This window comes from Sorex araneus, chromosome 9 (genome assembly GCF_027595985.1).
Source record: "Sorex araneus isolate mSorAra2 chromosome 9, mSorAra2.pri, whole genome shotgun sequence".
Classification (NCBI taxonomy): Eukaryota; Metazoa; Chordata; class Mammalia; order Eulipotyphla; family Soricidae; genus Sorex; species Sorex araneus.
In genome coordinates this window covers 11,190,350-11,201,774 of record NC_073310.1, presented here as the reverse complement: position 1 = coordinate 11,201,774, position 11,425 = coordinate 11,190,350, and the positions used below count along the sequence as shown (strand labels likewise).

Here is an 11,425-nt window from a genome sequence, read left to right as displayed (position 1 = left end):
TGGGGCTGGAGCGATAGCACAGCGGGGAGGGCATTTGCCTTGCACGCGGCCAACCCGGGTTCGATTCCCAACATCCCATAGGGTCCCCTGAGCACAGCCAGGGGTGATTCCTGAGTGCAGAGCCAGCAGTAACCCCTGTGCATTGCTGGTTGTGACCCAAAAAGAAAAAAAAGAATCCCAAGCACTGATGGGGACAAAACACACGCGCACACACACAAACACACACACACACTAGAGAGGAAATGAGGGTGCTGGGGAGATGACTGAATGAATGGGGCACGTACTTCACTTCAGGAGGCTCCCTCTTCAATCCCTAGTACCACGTGGCCCCCCGGCCCCCAGCACCAGAGCTAGAAATAGCCCCCAGCACCGCCGGTGTGGCTCAAACAACAACAAGAAGAATATAACAGCCAGAGGAATAGTACAGGTGGGAACGCACGTGCCTACAGTGGCCCCCGTTCCATCTTTAGCAGTCCGTGCTCCCCTGAGCATCACCAGGTGCAGCCCCAGAGCACCCTGAGCAATGCCAGAATGGCAGCGCATTCTTGGGCCATTGCATCAAACCAGTTGGGAGAGAACGGCAAGAGAACCAGCCCTCAGGCCTCCGCCACACTGTCTGGTTCCCACCACCCAGAAAAGGAACCTGACAAGTGCCCAGCACAGAGCATAGAAAGTGACTGTCCCTGGGGCTGGAGTGATAGCACAGCGGGGAGGGCGTTTGCCTTGCATGAGGCCAACCCGGGTTCGATTCCCAGCATCCTATATGGTCCCCCGAGCACCGCCAGGAGTAATTCCTGAGTGCATGAGCCAGGAGTAACCCCTGGCATTGCTGGGTGTGACCCAAAAAGCAAAAAAAAAAAAAAAGGCAAGTGGCTGTCCCTGGATGTTTGCTGCCATGACTGCCATTGCTGCGGTTGTTATTGTTATTGTTGCTGTTGTTGTTGGCTGGCTGTCGCTATTGCTGCTGTTGGCAAGCTGCCATCAAAGGGAACTTGGCACATGGGCTGCAAGGGCATTAACTCCTCCCTCTCCTCTCCCTCCAGAGTGCTCGCGACATCCAAGTGACGGTGGAGCTGTCTGGTCACCCCGACTTGATCCTCTGGGTGAACCCTTACGACCCCATAACAAAGATTATAAAGAAAACCCGGCTGCGGAGAAGCAGACGCTCTTCGGTCCAGCTGCGGCTGTCTTTCCAGGAGCCAGGGGGCGAGCGCAAGGGCCTCGCCGCCCAGTGCTCTTTGGCCCACTACGGGATCTTCGCCAGCGTGCACCTCCTTCTGCTGGAGACGGTCCCCCCCGAGAGGCAGGTCTTCGTGAAGACCCCGGGCGGAGAGAGCCAGGCCTACGCCATCCACCCCAGCAGCCTCATCGGGAGCCTGAAGCAGCAGATAGAGCTCGAGCAGGGGCTGCCCCAGACGCAGCAGCAGCTGGAGTTCCAGGGCCAGGTCCTGCAGGACTGGCTGAGTGTGGGGGACTGCGGCATCCAAGACAACAACACCCTCCTCCTCTCCAAGAAGAGAGCGGGGGGAGAGACTCCCTTTCCCTTCATCGGCTAGTCTTCTCCGAGAATCCTCTCCGCGCCGTCTATTTCTGCTGCAGCCCACCCACTGCCCCTTACTGCCCCTTCCGGCTCCACTCCGCTTTTATCACAGCCCACCAGAGCCAGAATCCAGAGGTATAGGAGGGACAACGAAAGAACAACGGCCAGACCATATATGATAAGGGAATTCCCACCCACCAGCTCTGCAGTCACCAACCCTGGGAGCCAAACCACCACCTCCCCAATCATCAGCCCCAAACCACTGGGACTTGGTCAACGGCTGCCAATTTCCCCTAATCCCCGCCTCCTTTCAATTTAGGACCAACCACAGCTAGCTACACAGGCTCCCTAACCAATCACATGATGCCCTGGTAAGCCCTCCGGCAGCTTCCGGTTGAAGTTCGTATTTACACTAAAAGTTTTGCCCTGGACCCGTTTTTTTTTTGCCCTTGACTCCCACTGCGTCTCCAAAACTGCTAAGGATGCAGCTGACACCCTTGGAAATTCATCTACCTTTGTTCTCATGTCAGTGGTCTACTTATTTCCACTGCGGCTAATGCTGTCCTCCAAGTTACAGCTTTCTTATTTGAACTTCTCAACCTGAAGAAGTGAGGACCGTGGAGAAACGAAGACAAAGGAAATTACTGTCTGGGAGGCGGGAATGACGGTGTGGTCCCCACCCTCCCCCCAACTCCACACACACGGTACAATATTTTAGAAATAGTTCAGTATTTTAGAAAATTGTGTCATTAGCTTCAAAGGACATCTGGTGACCAGATTTTGACCAACCAATCAAGTACCTCTTCCCCCCTCGCCTTTTATCCTGCGTTAGGATGAACAACTAACCATGGGATATAAAAATGTGGGTTTGTTACTGGTTTTCAACAGCCTCTGGAAAATTTTTCAGTGCTAACCTATTTCCCACCACCCTTGCCTTGATGGACAAAAACAATGAACGTGCCTCCTCTCTCTGGGATAGTGCACCACATATTCAGGTCCTTTAATACCCAGCACACACACACACACACACACACACACACACACACACACACACACACACAAACAAACAATTTTTTTTAAATACCCAGGACAGCTTGCATTGTAAGGAGTGGGCAAATTCTTTTTTTTTTTTTATAATTTATTTATTTTTAATTAGAGATTCACCGTGAGGGTACAGTTACAGATGTATACACTTTTGTGCTTATACTTCCCTCATACAAAGTTCGGGAACCCATCCCTTCACCAGTGCCCATTCTCCACCACCCGTAAACCCAGCGTCCCTCCCACCCTCCCCAATCCCATCTCCCCCCCACCCCACCCTGCCACTGTGGCAGGGCATTCCCTTCTGTTCTCTCTCTCTAATTAGCTGTTGTGGTTTGCAATAAAGGTGTTGAGTGGCCGCTGTGCTCAGTCTCTAGCCCTCATTCAGTCCGCAACTCCCTTCCCCCACATGGCCTTCGACTACAATGTAGTTGGTGATCGCTTCTCTGAGTTGCCCTTTCCCCGGAACGTGAGGCCAGCCGCGAAGCCATGGGGTCAACCTCCTGGTACTTATTTCTACAGTTCTTGGGTATTAGTCTCCCTGAGTGGGCAAATTCTTGTTTAAAGAAGGGAACTAAAGTCACCTCCCTCTCTTTTATAAGAGAAAAGCCTGAGGCCAAAAACTGTGTTAATAAAATTATTGACACACGCTACTTCAGAGATGCCCATAGAGAAAAGTATTCCAAAGACCAAAGCAATTCTGTTCCTTCTGCCCAGTGCAGTTTTTTTCCTTGCAGGGATTCTAGGCTGTGGGATTTAGGTAGGTCACTGGGATCAGGAGTATTAAACATTTCCCAAGTGTTCCTCCTACTGTGTAGGCAATAGAAGCCCGATGCTAGAAAGTTTGTGAGGCAGGCAGGAGGGACCCCTCTTTCTCTCAGGAAGTAACCAAACTGACATCTGAATTCAAGAAGTGATTTTTGTCTCCAGCACAAAGTAGCCCCAACACATCAAGGCTGAAAGCCCTGAGATGCAGAAATGAAGGCATGAGCCTAGCAGACTGCACCCCTTTGAGAAGAGACGCTCCAGAAGAAACAAAAGGCTATGATATGGAAGAAAATCACCAAAATTTCCAAGTTCTTCCCTTGAGCAACGCCTCAATAGCAAATGCTTACCTAAGCCCCAAGGGGGTGGGGACATTTGAGTGAAACCCAATAAAACTCACTTTGAAAAGCAAGCTGGAACGTTTCCCGTTTCTAGGATTCACCCACATCTCACCTTGTTGTCTCTCAGCACTCGCCTCTCTGGAAAGCCCCTCATTTTCTCTCATGCATGTTTATCTCCACTCATAGTTCCTGAGTGGAAGCCGTTTACTTCACAGAAATCGCTTCACTCTCTCCTCTTACAACTCCTTTCTGTGAGAGTGGACGATGAGTCTGGGAATCTGGGCAACATTCTTTCTCCTACAGTGAGCAATTCTGCACTCCAGTTCAAGTCTACAGTCCTAAGGATTCTAGTGGTGGGGTCTAGTTTCTGAGCTGTGAAGAGCAATTTGATAGCTGCCCTATAGGGGCTGTGGGGCACTAGCATCCGTTCTGGGAAGATGCTGTGGCAAACTTGACCAGTCCAAGTCTACCCAAGCACTTCCCCAGAGAGATGAAAGTGGGACAAGCAAGGTAATGGCTCTCTCTCTCATCTCCTTTCTCCTTCCCTCTCTCCCTATCTATCTGTCTGTCTATCTATCTATCTATCTATCTATCTATCTATCTATCTATATCTGTGTGTATATCTTTCCTTTTGCCTCCTTGACTCCCCTACTTCACTGAAATCATTTAGAGAACTTCCCCAAACTATCCATCAGAACCAGGGAGAGTGCCTTTCCAATCTGGACGTCTTATTTTAGGTTTATTTTAGCTTGGGGGGGCCACACCTGGCAGTGCTCAGAGATTACTCCTGGCTTTGTGCTCAGGAGACCCTATGTGGTGGTGGGGATAGAACCCAGAGTGTGCAAAGCAAGAAACCTAGCTGTTGTACTATCTCACCAACTGAGAAGCTCTTATTAAACACTGTTCTGGTTCTGGTCTGGTCAAATGCCAAAATTCATTGTTTCTAACCATCTCTGGAATGTTGTTGGAGTACAGATTACTGAGCCCCGCTTCAAAACAAATAATGATTCTGTCACTTTTTAGTTATATCCAGTGATCTGCGTTTTAACAAGCTCCCTAGAGTGTTCCTCATGAGTAGATGGACTTCAGAATTCCTGGGATAAATCAGATAAAATTGAAACTCTAAATGGATCCAAACACGGGAACCAATCCAAGCTCCATGGGTGACCTCAGGAACTTCCTTCCCTGGTGCGTGTCTCAGTTCTCTCATAAGGGAAAAAAAATGAATGAAAAGATTATTTCTTAGGTGCTCTAGCTCACGTTTGAGGACAGAAACCTCCAAGCACAGGTCATACCCATGGTAGCCTAAGTCAGAGAACTACAATTCCCACAATGCCTTGTCCACGCGCGTTGCGTCGCGGGGCGACTCGCGCGTGCAAGCACTCCCCACAATCCTTTGCGGCGGCCAAGATGGCGGCGCCCTGTGGCGCCATGAGTGAACTGGAGAGCAGCAGCGGCAGCGAGGCGGAGGAACTGGCGCGATGCCGCGAGGCGGCGATGCCAGCCTGGGGCTTGGAGCAGCGCTCGACGGGGCCGGGAAGGCCGCGGGCCGGTAGGGGGCGGCATTCGGGGAGTCTGGCGGCGGGGCGTGGGTGGGGACCGAGGCCCCTTGCCCCGAGAGAGCCCCACGGAGGGGTGCGGCGCGGAGGGTTGTGGTTTGGAGGCCCCCGACGGTCTCGACTCTGCAAAACCTGGGCCCTGCCCGCGGGGGGGCCCGCCCCTCGGAGGCGCGTGAGCATCCCCCTCCAGCTCGTGCGCCCACCCTGGGGGCTGCCCACGGAACTGGGTCCCCCACGTGACTCCTGACCCCGGCCGCCCTAGCGCCCAGGATCCCAAATCCGAGAACACAGGCGCATCTTTATCTGATCGTTGCACAGCGTCGGGAGGGCGTGAGCCTTCTCTCGCATAAGGCTGAACTAAATCGATACTGACCTTGGACGGGAGGGGGAAGACCAGCTTTGATCGCTTCTGCACGGAGCTGGCACGGTGACCGCGGGTCTCAGGGCATGACCAGAGAGGCCCGCGAATGCAGCTTGCAGACCAGCTCTGTCCGAGTGACATTGGACTCTACCCAGATCTCCTCACCTTAAAGTGAGGATGACGGTACCCACTGGCCGGCGCCCCTAAGCTTGAGGGTCTCTCCTCATAGCAAGTGCTCAGTAAGTGGCGGCGTCACAGGGCACCTGGATTTGCCGTGCCAGCCTGCCGCCTGGTCCCCTCTGCAGCCCAGTGACCCGGAATCCCATCCCAACACGTGGGGTGCTTAGCTGTTTGGTTAACTTTCATCTCCTTCCCTCCCTTTCCTCTTCTGCAACGTTGGTACAAGGGGGCGGGGTGAGGGGGGCCTTAAAAGGGGCTGGTGGGAAATGAACTATCCAGGGAAATCAATCGACAGTCCGGCCCGCAGCAGCTGTGAGTATTGGCATTTCTCCCACGGTGCCTGTTTTTGTGTTCCGCAGACCCTGCAAAGAGCCAGCTGCCACCCACCCAGCCAAGCCTCAGGTACCTGCCCCGTGGGTTCGCCTTGGCTCCGTTTCTTCCCCAGATGTCGGCGCCCTGCAGGCTACCGGCCGCTCTGGGAGACCCCCGGAGACCGTGCCCATGCGGGAGCCTGCATGTGAGCTGGCAGGACGTGAGGGGCTCAGGCAGCGCCTTGGCTGGATCCGGGAGCCTGCTGGGGTCGGGGGGTGCCCCGGGCCTGGCAGGAAGTGAGGCCCGCGGTGTGTGTTGCAGGCGCAAGGTGGATGATCACGAGCAGGATGGCAACGAGCTCCAGACCACCCCCGAGTTCCGAGCCCACGTAGCTAAGAAGCTGGGCGCCCTCCTGGACAGGTGAGCGAAGGCGCCGCGCCGCCTTCTCGGGCCAGGAGATCGGGCAGAGCCTGGGACACCCGAGGCCCCGTCCCCCCTGACGGGGACCAGGAACCAGGCCGGCCTGGACCGAAGCTTCTGCTCAGAGTCCCAGGGAGGAAGGTGGCATGTCACCGCTGCAGGCTGGCGTTCCTGCAGCAGGAGCCAGCCCTGGGGGCCGTGGAGGAAAGGGGACGGCAGCCCTGAGCAGCACCCTGGGGTGACTTCAGCCCTGTGGGTGCTGGGAGGGGAGAGTCCCTGGCAGGCCGCATCAGCCCCAGGATTATTTAGATGAGCTTCGTCTTTGTGAATAGTGTTCTGTGCGGCAAGGTGACCCCGACACGTGCTCTCTCTCTCCCCCCCCCCTCTCTCTCTCTCTCTGTTTCTGTCTTTGTCTCTTCCTCTCTCTTTCTCCCCCTCTCTCTTTCTCCCTCTCTCTGTCTCTCTCGCTCTCTCTCCCTCTCTTTCTCTCTGTCTCTGTCTCTCTCTCTTTCTCTCTGTCTCTGTCTCTCTCTCTCCCCCTCTCTTTCTCTGTCTCTGTCTCTCTGCCCTGTCTCTCTGTTTCTGTCTTTGTCTCTTCCTCTCTCTTTCTCCCCCTATCTTTCTGCCTCTCTCTCTCCTCTATCTTTGTCTTTCTGTCTCTGTCTCTCTCTCCCCTCTCTCTGTGTCTCTGTCTCTCTGTCTGTCTCTTTGTCTCTCCCTCTATCTCTCTGTCTCTCCTCTCTATCTCTCTCTGTCTCTCTGTCCCTGTCTCTCTTCTCCCTGCTCTCTCTCCCCTCACTCTATTTCTCTCTCTCCTCTCTCTTCTCTCTCTGTTTCTGTCTCTCTGTCTCTCTGTCTCTGTCTTTGTCTCTCCCTTTCTCTTTCTCCCTCTCTCTGTCTCTCTGTCTCTCTCCTCTCTCTCCTCTCTTTCTTCTCTCTCTCTGTCTCTCTCCTCCTCTCTGTCCTCTCTCCTCTCTCTCTTTCTCTCTCTCCTCTCTCTCTCTCTCCTCTCTCTCTCTCTCTCTCTCTCTCTCTCTCTCTCTCTCTCTCCCCTTCCAGAGAGAGGGTTTGTGTTATTGGGTGCAGGGGCTGGGGAGGCCTCCAGGGTTACTCCCATTGGCACTTGGCAATGTGGCGGGTCGGTTCGGTGCCCAGCCTGCCTTGCTGTGCTGCTCAGGCCCAGCGCTGCTGGGAGTTCTAGCCCAGTACCCCGCAGTGCTCGGTGGGCCGTGGGTGTCGGGATCACACGCAGGCTGCCGCGTGCCGGGCATGTATCTGGGCCTCGTGCTCACGCTCTCCCGAGTGTTTTATTTTTGCCTTTGAGGCTGCCCAAGGCTTCCCGGTGCCCATCCCAGGGGCAGAGATCATTGTCACTTTGCTGTCTTCCCACAGACTGAGCACCTGCCTCTGGCCCAGTACTGGGTACTCAGTACCTGCTGTCCCGTTTCACCCGGGACAGCCCTGAGACTGTGTCTGACGAGGCACCGAGGGCAGGCACTGGCCAGGAGCTCCTGAAGGCTGATGCGTGAGGTCAGTCGATTGGCTCAGTGCTGGCGTCCTGCGCCCACTAGGGGGCGAGTCGCCCCGAGAGGGAAAGGCGCATGTGGGATCTCCCAGTACCCCTCGCGTGACCACATGCCCGTGGATGGTCCGTTGTTTATTTTAGGCTAAAGCACCAACGTGCACGTGTCCTGTGGGCCACTGGCCTCGACTGGTCCAGTTTGCCTGCCCCTGCTTGCTGCCAGGGGCCTTTCGGCGGGTGGGCACGAGTCATCCTGACCACCCCCGCCACAGTCAGTTCTCTGCCCGTTTTTGTTGTTGTTGTTGTTGTTGTTTGCTTTTTGGGTCACACCCGGCGATGCACAGGGGTTACTGCTGGCTCTGCACTCAGGAATCACCCCTGGCTGTGCTCAGGGGACTCTATGGGATGTTGGGAATCGAACCCGGGTTGGCCGCGTGCAAGGCAAATGCCCTCCCCGCTGTGCTATTGCTCCAGCCCCTCTCTGCCCTTTTTGAAGCTGCATTTACTGTGTGGCTGTGTAAGTCGTTAAGAGCGAATTCCGCTAAGGCCGGCGAGTCCAGGAGGAAAGGCGTGTGCCGACCCGGTTCCACCAGGAGTGTTCCCTGAGCATATACCCAGGGTCAGCCCGAGCACTGCCGGGTGTGGCCTCGAAACAAAGATAAATTAAACTTGCTTTGTACGTTCTGGAACGAAGTGGGGTGGGAACACTGGGCACGTGGGGCAGGCTAGGGCGTGTGTCTTGCCTGTGTCTGACCCAGGTTCGACCTGTTTTCCTAAGTGTGGTTGGGGAAGGCCCTGGAGGAGTCTGACCGCCATCACTGTGGCCGGGGTCATCCTGGGCACGGAAGAGCCCGGGCAGTACCGCCTCTGTGGGCCCTGGCGTTGGGCTGCTGACATTGATGGGCCAAGAATTGCTGGCAAGAGGGGCCAGGGCGATAGCACAGCGGGGAGGGCGTTTGCCTCGCACACAGCCGACCTGGGTTCGATTCCCGGCATCCCATAGGGTCCCCCGAGCACCGCCAGGAGTCACTCCTGAGTGCTGAGCCAGGAGTAAACCCTGAGCATCGCCGGGTTGACCCAGAGAGCCAAAAGAAGCAAAAAGTTGCTGCTGACAGAAGCCCCTGAACACTGCTGGGGACCACTCCACCCCCCAAAAAAAAATAATAAATAAGGTAAGCACATGGAAGAGCGCCACAGAGAATAGTCAGAGGGAATAGCACAGTCAGACGGGGGCGGCCGCGGCTGCTTCTCACAGCCTGTCCCGGCCCGTAGCTCAGACACTGCCGGGCCCCTCGAGCTGCGTTTCACGGTGGAGTTGCCCAGTCCTCACCCGGCGTCTCTCCTCCATACCTGCAGCTCCATCACCATCTCAGAAGTCGCCAGGGCGCCGGCAAAGGCCAGGACCCCGAGAGACCCCACGGAGGATAGTGGTGAGTGGTCCCCGCCCGTGGCTGTGTGAGGGGTCTTGTCTGCACCTCGTGTGTGTGTGTGTGTGTGTGTGTGTGTGTCTGTGTGTCTGTGTGTGTGTGTGTGTGTGAGAGAGAGAGAGAGTGCGCGTGTGTGTGTGTGAGTGCGCGTGTGTGTGTGTGTGAGTGCGCGTGTGTGTGTGTAAGAGTTGGTCCCCACGGGCAGCGGCTGGGCTGCCCCCACAGTGCTGACGCTGCCCCTTGGGATTTTAGGGTTCCGCCTTTTCTTCACCTCCCTCCCGGGAGACCCCGAGAGGAAAGCGTCCCCTCCGCGCCCCCAAAAGCGGCCGCCTTCCAGCTCCAGGTGAGCCCCCCCGCCCCCCACCGCCCCCGCTCCAGCTCCTCCCCTGCGCCCCTTGGCTTGGTCGTGCCAGCCCCCCGGGTCCTGGCCAGGGCTCGGCGGCCCGAGGAGTGGCCGCGCAGGGCTGCGGGTGCTTGTGGCACAGCTGGCCGGGGCTGGCCGACCGCTCCCTCCTGGGCAGCCCCGGGTGTGCAGGGGTCTGGCAGCTCCTTGCCTGGGTGTATGCCGGGAATCCAACTCGGGGCCCCACTGGAGGAGCGTGTGCCCTGCCGCTGAGCCCCCTCCTGCCCCCAAGTCACCATTTTATTGCTAAAGACCCCAAAGGGCTGAAGGCACTGGGGTGACACTGCGGTCACACGCGGTCACCGGGGTCACACGTGGTCACCGGGGTCGGCCTCGCTCCCCGGCCTGAGCGCTCTGCACTCCCGCTCTCGCCTCTCTCTGGAGGTCTGCGCTGAAGGAGGCAGCGAGAGGCGGCTTGGGGCGCTCTGCCCCCATTGACCCCGCTGACCCCAGCTGACCCCAGCTGTCCCGCACCCCCAGCAGCAGCGAGGAGAGTGACCAAGAACTGCAGCGGTGCCGGGAGGCGGCCGTGTCGGCCTCTGACCTCCTGCAGGAGTCCGCCCTCCACGGCCCCGAGCAGCTGGAGAAAGACGTGGTGAAGAAGAAGAAGAAGAAGAAGAAGAAAAAGAAGAAGCTGCAGGTGCCAGCCCAGGAGGCCGCCAGCGCCAGCCTAGCTGCCACCACCGCCGTGGACACGCCAGAAAAGGAAGCGACGAAACTCAACGGAGACCAGACGTCCCCGAGAGCCAAGAAGAAGAAAAAGAAGAAAAAGGCAAAGCAGGCGGGCGAGGCTGCCCCGTCCCCCTGAGCACTGCGGACTGAGCCGGCCCGCCCGGGTGGGGGCCAGAGGCCCCAGTGCCCCCTCCAGGGCCGAGGACTGGCAGGACCAGGCTCTGTCCCCCGGGGGCCCGCCCGGGTCTGGGCCGAGAAGGGGCTGCAGGGTGAGCGCCAGAGCCGGGCCTGCACCTGCGTTGGCGCCGAGGGTGGGGCAGACCTCGGGGCCGAGACGTTCCGTGGCCTCGGGAAGGAGGAGCCCAATGGCCCTGCAGGACTGGAACATGCCCCACCCTCACACTGAGGGGGCCCGACCCCCCAGCTGCCAGGGAGACGCTGCCCCCTTCAGCCCACACAGACTTGGCTCTCACATGTGCCGGGAAAGAGCAGCTTTCCTCCCTGCAGGGTTCCAGAATTTTCTCTCTGAGCCTTTGTGAGATACTGAGAATAAACCATTAAGGGACCCGAAGCCCAGCCAAAGTGACGTGTGGTGTCGCCTCACTCCGAGGTAGTTGGGGTAAGGGTCAGACCTGCCCCCCGCCTGGAGGGCTTTCCTTCACCCCAGCTTTAAGACTCCAGGGTGGGGGCGTGTCGCTCACCCTGGCGTCCCCGGCCTTAGAGGTGTGAGGTCCCAGGTTCCATCCATCCCCGCCAGGGCAGGCACGCTGGCCCCTGACCCCCCCACCGCACACACGGGGGGTCCAAGAGAGCGAGCTTGCAGCCTCTGGCACATTCCTCCTTCATTTTTACTAAAAGTTAAATAAATGTACAGGTTCCCTG

At 57.2% G+C, this 11,425-nt stretch overlaps 1 protein-coding gene across 2 annotated transcripts; it reads left to right on the top strand.

The window, feature by feature from the left end:
- Positions 1 to 5,091: 5,091 nt before the first annotated feature.
- Positions 5,092 to 11,425, top strand: C9H12orf43 (chromosome 9 C12orf43 homolog). 2 transcript variants are annotated; one of them, XM_004615586.2, is made up of 6 exons: positions 5,092 to 5,239; positions 6,147 to 6,189; positions 6,421 to 6,519; positions 9,398 to 9,471; positions 9,721 to 9,811; positions 10,355 to 11,425. In XM_004615586.2, exons 1-6 carry the CDS (start codon positions 5,098 to 5,100, stop codon positions 10,677 to 10,679), a joined length of 774 nt encoding a protein of 257 aa, XP_004615643.2. In that variant the 5' UTR covers positions 5,092 to 5,097; the 3' UTR covers positions 10,680 to 11,425. The 2 variants fall into 2 exon arrangements, with proteins under 2 accessions (XP_004615643.2, XP_055003045.1); XM_055147070.1 differs by having other exon boundaries at positions 10,352 to 11,425.